This window comes from Odocoileus virginianus, chromosome 5 (assembly GCF_023699985.2).
Source record: "Odocoileus virginianus isolate 20LAN1187 ecotype Illinois chromosome 5, Ovbor_1.2, whole genome shotgun sequence".
NCBI lineage: Eukaryota > Metazoa > Chordata > Mammalia > Artiodactyla > Cervidae > Odocoileus > Odocoileus virginianus.
Genome location: NC_069678.1, coordinates 8,517,271 through 8,530,094, shown reverse-complemented (window position 1 = coordinate 8,530,094; position 12,824 = coordinate 8,517,271). Strand labels below are relative to the sequence as shown.

The 12,824-nt window shown below is 37.0% G+C and overlaps 1 protein-coding gene across 4 annotated transcripts in view; it reads right to left on the bottom strand.

The window, feature by feature from the left end:
* Nucleotides 1-12,824, bottom strand: part of SNX27 (sorting nexin 27) — a 77,431-nt gene that overhangs the window by 29,427 nt on the left and 35,180 nt on the right. For all 4 annotated transcript variants that reach the window (XR_002310029.2, XR_002310030.2, XR_002310031.2 and 1 more), the window contains exon 3: nt 162-354. Coding sequence is in view for 1 of the 4 variants with exons in the window: in XM_020874344.2 (XP_020730003.2) it covers nt 162-354 (193 nt within the window). In the remaining 3 variants the exon portion in view is untranslated. The remainder of the gene's footprint in view (nt 1-161; nt 355-12,824) is intronic.

Sequence of the window (12,824 nt, the reverse complement as noted above, 5' to 3'; positions counted from 1 at the left end):
TTCAGTGTTGGCTTTAACGCTCAGATCAATCAACATCTATAGGCAGAAATGTGACTTTCACTATTGAGTTTCAGGAACTTAGCTATGCAGCTTAAGAGCCACAACATACTATCTTGACCCCATGTTTACTCAAGATAATAGAGTTTAATAGGCTGGCTTACCTTTTTCTAGATATTCTTCCAACCCCCGACGTCGGGCATCTAATTGCTGTTCTGATAAAGAGAATGGCCACTTCCCTGGAAGTCGGGGAAATGTAAAGTTGGCAAACTCTCTCTTCAGGTTCTGGTGTAAGATGGCAAACTCCCGGTACCGCTTAGAACACAGCTGCCTCCCTGCCATGTAAACATTGTAGACCTGGTGAGGGGGAAGAACAAAAAAAAGCCTACTTACTACATATTAAATCACAGAATCATCTAGAGTCAGGTTCAGATTCACACTGGTTAGGTCAGAGAAGGCAATGGCAACCCACTCCAGTATTCTTGCCTGGAAAATCCCATGGATGGAGGAGCCTGGTAGGCTGCAGTCCATGGGGTCGGACTTCACTTTCACTTTTCACTTTCATGCATTGGAGAAGGAAATGGCAACCCACTTCAGTGTTCTTGCCTGGAGAATCCCAGGGACAGCAGAGCCTTGTGGGCTGCCGTCTATGGGGTCACACAGAGTCGGACATGACTGAAGTGACTTAGCAGCAGCAGCAGGTATATTTCTCTGTATACTTTAACAGAGAATTTATGTTCAAGGTCACCATAAAACAAGATTTACTTTTAATAAACATGCCAGAAATTGTATGTAAAAAAGATAGATACTGCCTTCAAGGGGCCCATGATCTTATTTTTGCTATTACAATTACTTCCAGCACACTGTTTTAAACATCTTTGGAGGCAATTATCAGTTTTTATTTTCAGAAAGTTAAAAATCATTCAAAGCCAATGTGAAAGAACAGGCAAGCAAATTTGGAGAGAGATGTAAAAACTTAGAATTGATCATAAAGCAAAGTGGCTGACATTTGTGTGTGAACCACATTTCCAAAGAAAAGGTCTAAAAAATGATGTAAGCAATATTGGTATTTTTGCTACAAAAAGATCATTTTTGCCAAAGCTCCTTTTTAAAATCAGATGTCCCCTAGTTTTGGTCTTCTCCTTTCCAACATTAAAACGGAGTTAACAAAAAGCTGAAGAATAAATGTACTCTAAGGACCTCCTCATAATAATAAACAATTAATAATCCTCATAAAGAAGTAGACAGATTTTTGTCTATTGTTCACAGATGCAGGCCAAGCTTCTAGAATAGGGCCTGGCACACGGTAGGCACTCAGTAAATATTTGATGAAGAAATGAATGTATATATGTGCAATTCTTAGATATGTGTCCTCATAAAGGAAAGTGGTGCAATACATGATCCAAAAACATCAAGTAAGTAACTTTGTAGTCTCAGAACATATCAAATTACACAGAGGTGGGAAAATTAGCCCCAAATCACACTTACTGGCTTGGCAAAAATCACTCAAAAATTTAAATGTGCACAAAACAGGTCATCCACTCATGTAATCAAGAGTTAGTCACTGAACGCAGAATCGACTGGTGGTTGCCAAGAGGGACAGTGTAGGGGGAGGGATGGGAGTAGGAGGCTGGGGTGACCAGATGTAAGCTTTCATATACAGAATGGATGAACAAGGTCCTACTGTACAGCATAGAGAACTGTATTCAATATCCTATGATAAACCATAATGGAAAAGAATATAAAAGAGAAAGTGTATATATATATGTGTGTGTGCATATATATGTATGTATGTATACAAAAAAGAACATATATATATATTCTTACAAAAGAATATATATATATATAACTGAATCACTTTGTTGTACAGATGCAGTTAACACAATTACTCTAAATCAACTATACTTCAATTTAATAAATAAAGACTTAGTCACTGAGAATGTATACACCAAAGCATTTCCTTCAGTCTCAAGAAGAATCTTTTCCATGCTTCTATGATTTAAAAAGTATAAATTAAATGTAACAAAAATTTAGTCATTGAAAACTCCTCTCTCACAACTCTCCTATGATTCCTCCCCTAAGCAAAGCCTCTAACTACTATCAGTGTCAAGGGATGAGTATGATCCTGATCAACGAGTTTTCTTCTTGTAATTATCACACAAATTTGTAACTGATTGTAAAGAATCACATGTAATACCAAGTATTCCCATCACTGCCTTCTAAAGAAAGACTATGACTACATTTCCCTAGTGATGATCACTTGAGTGATCTCAAGTCTAACAAAACATTTCTTAGGGTAGAAAGAACCCTAAAACTTAAGAGGCCTTTGTGACAATTTCGACCCTAAAATTTCAGTTTCTCATAAGGTGAGAACAGTAACATCAAATAGCCTCTCACCACCCACCTCTTCCCACTTAAATGTGAAGTCAAAGGGAACAGAACTATAAATAGGATACCTGACAGTTCAGAAATACATGCATGCAGTTAAGAATGGCTTTCACAAGAGCTAAACCATTTTTAAATTAGTAGTGCTTAGCAAATGAAAAACATACAAAAACATATTACAACAGTGATGCTTTGTTCTTCATTTGTCCTTAAAACTAACCTATGATCCATTAGTATTCATTTCACTGATTTGGACACACTCATTTGCAAAGAAAATGACTGATTCCCCGCTGAATCAACTCGTGAAGGTCCATGAACCATGAGAAATGACCATGGTCTCTTTACAAATGAGAATGGTCCATCAGAAAATATATTTGCCAGACATGAAGATTATCATAAAATAGGGACTAAAGATATAGGCAAGCAGGTAGTACTTCTAGAATCTTTCCATCTTAATGTAAACCCCAGACTAGCTGGCTCATACATGGAATTAGACAGTTTGTCTAGCTTGTGAGAACATGTTGAATTTAATGATCACTGGTCGCTGTCTTCTCCAACTGACCATATCCTACAAAATTTCAAAAGTTGGAATGATCAGACTGCAAAGCCAGCTTCCAAGGGTAACAAGTTATTTCCCTCCTGAGATACTCTTTGCTGAGTTAAATCCAATGAGGGAAAAGGAATGAATTATGAGTGGGGAAAGTGTAAAACTTATGTGATCAGTGATCTGGTTTTGTCTCTCTGGATTCTGCAAATAAAAGTTTCAAAATTCAGCTTTGAAATAATTTCTAAATTTCTCTATATGTGAATGTTGAAACTCCATGCCACGCCATTTTGCTCTATCCCCATGACTTAATTCTGTGGTATAAATGCCAGAAGGTGGTAACTGATAAATTCTCACAAAAGCACAAACCACTGTAGGGAAAGCAATTCTAGTAATATCTGGGCTCTGTATTCAATATGAAAAAACAAAATTCCAGATAACAGAGATCTTTATTTTGTTGGTTCCTTAATCCCCACTTACAGATTTCTTAAGGCTTTTAAATGGTAACATCTCATTCTGTTTAAGATCTGAATATTAAAATGTTCTCACTTTCTCAAGCCTCTAGTAACCCACAGGAATTATGCTACTGAACACACAGAAGAGAATCTCCTTAAACAGTGCAAAAGTGATCAGACACAATATTGTGAAAGTTATCCTCCAATAAAAAGAAAAAAAGAATGACAACACCACGCAAGTTCTGCCTCCAAATGTCAAAGAGATATTCATCTGGTTCATGCTATTGATCTGGATAAATCCTCAATGTACATTAGGACCAACAAATTGTTTCCAATGCCACCTTGCCATTTAATCTTGCTTTTAGGTGAAAATATGTCTTCCAAAGGACACCTTATTGGCTATTCACAAGCTGATTATAATAGCAAAAGAAGATTCAGCATTCTTATCTGATTTCTGAGTGAAATGCATGAGATCCTTAATTAAGGGATTCTTTCCCAATGCTGAAGTATTTAGGTTTCTTCTTGGAAAGAAAAAAATCAAAAGACAACAAGATGCTCCTCAAGAACTTAGGCTATGTGTGTGTGTTTTCCCTAACGTAGATCATAAATGGCATCTATTTTCTTTATTTGGACCTCAGGTGTATAGAACTGGGTTAACAGCAATCCTTGGTTCATAACAGTCTTATTTTGATGAACTCTGTCTGGATATTTAATTTAGATATTTTTATCTTTTAAAATTTATTTTAATTAATTGATTTTTTTTTTTGGCCACTCCACATGGCATGTGGGATCTCAGTTCACCAAACAGGGATTGAACTCACACCCCCTGCAGTGGAAGCACAGAGTGTCTTAATCATTGGATCACCAGGGAAATCCCAATTTAGTTATGTTTAACATTGTAAAAAATAAACTAAAAGCTAAGACCTTGACAAAAACATTTCTAACCACATAGTCTCTGCCTCCTTCACCCCATCTCCCTGTTTCTCTCTCAAAATTATTAGGCTCAACCATGTTTCATTATTCCCTTGTTTTTCTTTTCATAGTTTATTCCTACGTTCACATGTAATCTTTACATTTTTATTGTTCACGTTACTGTTTTGGCTGCCCTGGGCCGGTGCTGCTGTGTGCGGCCTTTCCCTAGCTGCGGGGAGGCAGGCCTACCCTCCAGTCCGTGGTGTACGGCTTTCCCTGCAGCAGCTCCGCCTGGTGCACAGCACAGGCTCTAGAGCACATGGGCTTCAGCTGTTCCGATACGTGGGCTCAGTTGTGGTGCATGGGTTTAGCGGCCTCAGGGCACATGGAATCTTCCCAGACCAGGGATCAAACCTGTGACCTCTACTTTGGCAGGCGGATTCTTAACCACTGGACCATCAAGGAAGTCCTTATTTTAATTTTTGGATGATATTTCAGTTTTATAAAAAGTCTATCATGCAGAATGAGTCTTTGTGGCACTTATTTTTTCACATAGTCTCATCCACAATGCTATATATCTTTGTGGTTTATTCTATTGTACATAACACTTTGTTGTTTTGCATTTTTTAAAAAATCTGTTCTGTTGACATACATTCAGGTTGTTTCTGGGATGTAATATTTCTTGGTTTTAAGTATTATGAACAATGCTACTGTGAACATTTGCACATACGCCACCTGTAGTACATATATTAATATAAGAAATTCTCCTGGATATACTCCATGTGAGGAACTTCAGAATTATAAGGTATGTGAATATTCAGCCTAAGGAGACAATGCCAACTTATAAGCTAAAGCAGTTACATAAATTTATACTCCTTACACTCCTTTTCAGTAATAATATAAAAAGATCCTCTTAATTTTTGCAAATGGAATGGGTATGAAAAGATTTCTTGCTCTGGTCCTAATTTACAGTTCCATGATTATTAATGATGTTGATGATTGTCTCTCCATATACATTTATTGGCCAGCTGCCCAGGGATTAAGGCTCACCCACCAACGGGCCAACATCAACTGTGGAAAACCCCAGACCCCTCAGCCAGCTGAGTCAGGAACTGGCCCCACTTACCAGCAGTCTGACATCTGACCCAGAACCCTCCCAGGACACGGCCCCACCCACCAGAGGCTGACAGCTCCTGCACTAGGCAAGGTTTGGCAACGAACGCAATCAGGGGCCAGCAATGCCTACCAACGTGCCTCACAGTAGTCAGCCTGCCACAACAGAAGGGCTCATGCAGCCCATATAGACGGCACCCCTAAAGCAAAAAGGTCTGGAGACCAGAAGCAAGTATGCTGCTGGCCCATAGGCATTTCCTACTTAAGGGCACTTCTCCGTGATAAGGAAACATACCAACCTACCAAACACATAGAAATAAAAACACAGAATTAGCCAAAATGAGGCTACAGAGGAATATGTTCCAAACAAAGGAACAAGACAAAACCCCAGAAAAAGAACTAAGTGAAATGGAGATAAGCAATTTATGCAATAAAGATTTCAAGTTAATGATCATAAAAATGTTCAAAGAACTTTGGAGAAGACTAGATGAACACAGTGAGAAGTTAGAATTTTTCTAACAAAGAGTTAGAAAATATAAAGTAGACCCAAACAGATGAAAAATACAGTAACTAAAATAAAAAATACATTAGAAGGATTCAATAACAGATTATACAGAGGAATGAATCAGAAAACTGGAAGACAGAGTAAATAACTCAACCTGAACAGAAAAAAAATGAAAAATTATTTTTAAAAATGAGAACTTTAGGACGACATCAAGCATATAACATTCATTTAAGAGGGGTCCCAGAAGGAGAAAAGAAATAAAAGGTGCAGAGAGCATATTTGAAGATGTACTAACTAAAAACTTCCCTAACTTAGGAAAGAAAGCAGACATTCAAATCTGGGAAGCACAGTGAGTCCCAAACAGATCAACCCAAAGAGCACCACACCAAGACACACTGTCATTAAAACAGCAAAAATTAAAGCTAAACAGAGAACATTAAAAGCAACAAAGGAAAAGCAACTAGTTATGCACAAGGGAACTCCCATAAGGCCATCAGTTGGCTTTTCAGCAGAAACCGCAGAATAGTAGGGAGTGGCACAATATACTATAGTGATGAAAGGAAAAAACCCACAATCAAGAATTCTCTACCTGGAAAGGATATTATTCAGATTTGAAGGAGAAAATCAAAAAAGGTTTACAGACAAGCAAAAAGCCAAGAGTTTAGCCCTATGAAACCAACTCTACAAGAAATGTTAAAGGGACTTCTCTATGCAAAAAAGGCCACAACTAGAAATAAGAAATTAGGAAAGGAAAAATTTCATTGTTAAAGACAAACACAGTAAAGGTAGCTGATTAGTCGATTATAAAACTAGTAGGGAGGTTAAAAGACAAAAATATCAAAATCATCAATATCACAATAAGCAGTTAAGGGATATACACATCAAAAAAGGATGTAAAATATGATGTTAAAAACAATAAACATGGTGAGCAGTAAAAACAAAGGATTGTTAAAATGCATTCGAAATTAAGGGATTAGATTAGAAACTTAAAATGATTGTATAGACAGACTGCTATACATAAACTTCATGGTAATCACAGACCAAACATCTACACAAGATATATACACAAAAGAGAGAAAGGAATCCAAACATAACAGTAAAGACATGGCAAAAAGCAAAAGACAAAGAAAAAAACAAAAAAGGGTCATAAAAACAACCCCAAAACAATTAATAAAATGGCAGTAAGCACAAATCTATCCAAGTACTTTAAATATAAGTTGACTGGGTACTCCAATCAAAAGACACAGAGCCGCTGAATGGACACGCAAGCAAGAACCATGTACACGCTGCCCAAGAGAGACTCACTTCAGATCTAAAGGCACACAGGCAGACAAGGAGGGAGTGGGAAAAGTATGCCATATGAATGGCATGTAAAGAAAGCCAGGGTAACAATACTTGTATCAAGCCAAATACACTTTAAAACAAGGTCTGTAATAAGAGAGAGAGAAGAAAATTACATAACAATCAATGAATCAATCCAGTAAGATATAACATTTGTAAATATATATGCACCCAACATGCTGTTGACGTGGTGTTATGTCCACCGCTCAGTCATGTACGACTCTTTGACACCTCATGGACTATAGCCTGCCAGGCTCCTCTGTCCACGGAATTCTCCAAGCAAGAATACTGGAGTGGGTTGCCATTCCCTTCTCCAGGGGATCTTCACAACCCAGGGACAAACCCAGGTCTTCTGCATTGCAGGCAGATTCTTTACCATCTGAGCCACCAGGGAAGTCCATGCACCCTACATAGGAGCACCTAAATACATAAAGCAAATATTAATAAATATAAAGGGGGACAAACTGACAGTAAGACAATGATAGTACAGGACTTTAACACCACACCTACATCAATGGAGAGATAATCCAAACAGAAAATTAATAATGAGGGATAGTCCCAGCATTCCAGTGGTTAAGACTCTGCACTGCCAACCCACTGCAGGGGTTGTGGGTTCAATCCCTGGGGGAGAAACTAAGACCCACATGCCCAGTGCTATGGCCAAAAAAAAAAAGAAGAAAAAGAAAATCCATAATTAACACTAGCCTTAAATGACACATCAGACCAGATGGACTTAACTGAACAAGTTGTTGTTGTTGCTATTCAGTCACTTAGTTGTGTCCGACTCTTTGCAATCCCATGGACTGCAGCAGCCAGCCTTCCCTGTCCTTCACCATCTCCTGGAGTTTGCTCAAACTCATATCCATTAAGTTGGTGATGCCATCCAACCATCTCATCCTCTGTTACCCCTTCTCCTCCTGCCTTCAGTCTTCCCCAGCATAAGGGTCTTTTCCAATGAGTCAGCTCTTCCCGTCAGGTGGCCAAAGGACTGGAGTTTCAGCTTCAGCATCAGTCCTTCCAATGAATATCCAGCGTTGATTTCCTTTAGGATTAACTGGTTTGATCTTCTTGCAGTCCAAGGGACTCTCAAGAGTCTTTTTCAGCACCACAGTTTGAAAGCATCAATTCTTCAGCACTCAGCTTATTTTACTGTCCAGTTCTCACATCCATATTATGACTACTGGAAAAACTATAGCTTTGACTATATGGACCTTTGTAGGTAAAGTAATGTCTCTGCTTTTTAATATGCTGTCTAGGTTTATCATTCCTTTTCTTCCAAGGAACAAGTGTCCTTTAATTTCACCACTGCAGTCACCATCCACAGAGATTCTGGAACTCAAGAAAATAAAGTCTGTCACTGTTTCCATTGTTTCCCCATCTACTTGCCATGAAGTGATGGGACTGGATGCCATGACCTTCATTCTTTGAATATTGAGTTTTAAGACAACTTTTCACTCTCCACTTTATCAAGAGTCTCTTTAGTTCTTCTTTGCTTTTGGCCATAAGGGTGGTGTAATCTGCATACCTGAGGTTACTGATATTTCTTCCCACAATCTTGATTTCAACTTGTGCTTCATCCAGCCTGGCATTTCACATGATGTACTCTGCATATAAGTTAAATAAGCAGGGTGACAATATACAGGCTTGACTTACTCCTTTCCCAATTTTGAACCAGTATGTTGTTCGATGTCCAGTTCTAACTGTTGCCTCTTAACCTGCATACAGGTTTCTCAGAAGGCAGGTAAGGTGGTCTGGTATTCCCATTTCTTTAAGAATTTTCCAGTTTGTTGTGATCTACACAGTTAAAGGCTTTAGCACAGTTAATGAAGCAGAAGTAGTTGTTTTTCTGGATTCTCTAGCTTTTTCTATGATTCAACAGATGTCAGCAATTTGATCTCTGGTTCCTCTGCCTTTTCTAAATCCAGCTTGTACATCTGGAATTTCTTGGTTCACATACTGTTGAAGCCTAGCTTGAAGGATTCTGAGCAGTACTTTGCTAGCATGTATAACATCCCACCCAAAAGAAGCAAATTTTTCATTCTTTTCAAGTGCACATTGAACAGTCTCCAGAACAGATCACATACTAGACTATAAAACAAGTCTCACAAAATTTAAGATTGAAATCATATCAAACATCTTCTCTGACCACAATGCTATGAGACTAGAAATGAATTAGAAGGGAAAAAAACTGCAAGAACCACAAACACATGGAGGCTAAACAATATGCTACTCAACAAACAATGGGTGAAGAAATCAAAGAGGAAATTTAAAAATACATGGAGACAAATGAAAACACAATGATCCAAAACCTATGCAAACAACAAAAGCGGTTCTAAGAGATGTTTATAACAGTATAAGTCTACTTCAGGAAACAAGAAAAATCTCAAAGAAACAAGCTAAACCTACACCTAAAGTGACTAGAAAAAAAACACAAACAAAACCTAAAGTTAGTAGAAGGAAAGAGACCATAAAGATAAGAGCAGAAATAAATGAAATAGAGAATAAATAACAACAGAATAATAGAAAAGACTGATGAAACTAAGAGCTGGTTCTTTGGCAAGACATTTTTAATGTACTGAAAGAAAAAACCATCATCCCTGAATTTTATGCCTTTCAAACATAAGGGTGAAATAAAGACTTCTTCACATCAACAAAAGCTAAGAGAAATCACTGCCAGAAGATCTACACTACAAGAATATTAATGGAATTTCTTCAGGCAGAAGGAATATGATACCAGATGGAAACTGAAACTACAATTACACAAAAGAATGAAAGACATAAGAAATGGAAATATGTGCTTAAATATAAAGAAACTCTTCTCATTTTCAATCTCTTTAATTACTTAAAGCAAAGACAACAACAAAATCTCATAAAAGTTATCGTACATATAGAAGAAAAATGTATAACAGCAGCACAAAGGATAGAAGGTAGAAATGAAATATACCATTAGTAAATTCTCACACTGAGAAGCAATAATGTATTAAAGATACTATTTATAAAGATGCATACTGTAAACCTAGAACAACCACTAACAAAATGAAACAAATTATATAGAAATAACATGGTATCACTACAAATATTCTATTAATTGAAAAAAACAAGAAAGGAGGAATAAAGAACAGATGAGATACAGATAACAAAGAATAAGATGGCAGATTTAATTTTAACTATATCAATAATTATACTAAGGAAGCAGACCACACACACTAAATAAAAGACTAAGATTGCCAGGCTGCATAAAAAAGCAAGACACAATTATATGCTATCTACAATAAACCCATTTCAAATATAATTAAACAGGGTTAAAAAGGATGGAGAAGATATCCAATGAAAACAATAATCAAAAGAAGGCTGAAGTGACTATTAGTGGCTATATGTTAACATTAGAGAAAGACTTCAGAACAAAGAACATTACAAGAGAGAATGTTTAAGGGATCAATTCATCAAAATGACATAATAGCTTCATTACACATAAAAAATGGGTAGAACAGAAGATTATGCTTCAGGTAAACTCACTATAGACCAACCCTCCCAGTGAATAACCACAAACTCTGGGAAAAAAAATACAAAAACCAATTACCTGAGGATTCTGAACAGTACCCTAAAATTGTAGACAGGAGTCAAAACATGAAGCAATTGACAAAGAGTTGGGGAGTTTCCTACTTTTAGGGACTTTTGCTTTGATAGTGGACTTCAGTCACAAAGTAGCATAACTTAAGCAACTAAAACTCCAATAGACAACTTTCTGGCTGGAGGAAAGAGAGACAGGTTCTGGGCAATCACAGATGCCACCAAATGAGTGGAGAATCCCAAAGGAGAGAGAATCAGAGAAAGAGATGCCTTAACTCTGTGAACAAACATCACATACACCTCAGGCTGATTCCTTCCTAAATGATATACGCAGAGGACAGACTCAAAAGCAGCACAGCAAAAGCTTAAAGAATTGTAATGAGACTTGTACAACTCACAGAAGCTGACACAGTGTACTCAGTTAACTGCCGGCTAAAATAAACACATCAACATTCCTCAGAAAAATATCACAGAATCCAGAGCCTACACAATTGTAACATTCATAATACCCAGGACACAATCCAAAATTACTCACTATACAAAGAACTCAGAAGATATGAGCCATTCACAAGGAAAACAAAAACACTAAACAGAGGACAAACTCAAAATGACTTAAATATTAAAATGTTCAAACATATACTCAATGAATACAAAAATAAAAACACACATATAAGTTCAACTGATTTTCAACAACAATGTCAAGATGTTTCAATGGGGAAAAAATGGTCTTTTCAACACATCTGCTGAAACAAGATGTCCACATTGGGGCGGGGGGAGACGGGAATAACCCTGACCCCTAGATCATACATATAAAACAGTCAACCCAAAATGCATCACAGACCTAAACATAAGAATAAAACTGGGATTTCTCTGGCAGTCCAGTGGTTAAAACTCCACACTTCTACTACAGGGGGTAAGGGTTTGACCCCTGGTCAGGGAACTAAGATCCTGCATGTCAAGCATGGTGCAGCAAAAAAAAAAAAACAACAAATAAGAAAACCAGGATCCAGCCACTTTGGAAAACAGTTTGGCATTTCCTCAAAAAGTTAATCATAAAAGTTATCATATAACCCAGTGATTGTACTCCTAAGTATTTCTTTCCAAGAGAAATGAAAACAGGTATTCACACAAAAACTTGCACACACACATGCTCAATCCAGCATTATACATAAGAAGCAAGAAGTACAAAAAACCCAAATGTCCGTCAACTGAAGAACAGATAAGTTAAATGTGGTATATTCATAAAATGGAATGCCATTTGGTCAATACATGCTACAACATGGATAAACCTTGAAAACACATATGGCTTCATTTATATGAAACATCCAGAATGGGCAAATCTACAGAGATGGGAAGTAGATGCCTAGAGGGGATAGGAGGTTTGAAGAATGATGGCTAAAGGGTACAAAGTTTATTTTTGAGAGAATGAAAATGTTCTAAAATTGTGGTGATAGTTGCACAATGCTGAGCATACCAAGAACCACTGAACTGTATACTTTAAATGGGTGAATTTATGATATGTGACTCAAACCTCAAAATAAAGTTATTGCAAAAACAGAAAGGTAAAACTATAAAACTTTCTTAAGAAAACATAAAAGATTTGCATCCTCGGGGGAGGCAGATTTCTTAGAAATGCAAAAAAGTATTATCCATAACAGAAAGAAATTGACAAACTAGACTTCATCAGAATTTATAGCCTTTTTTTTTTTTCCAAAGGCAGGTAAAAATAAAATAAAAAGGCAAGCCATAGACTGGGAGAAATATTTTACAAGGCATCTATCTGATAGAAGACATATATAGAATACGTAAAGAACTCTTAAACAAAATAACAAGACAAACAGCCCAATTTTTTAAACGGGCAAGAGTAGAACAGCTACATCAACAATGAAGATATAAGAAAAGCCAGTAAGCACAGGAAAATACACTCATCATGTGTCATTAGGCAAATGCAAATTAAAATCAGAGTGAGCTACCATTATACTCAGAGTGACCAGAATTTAAA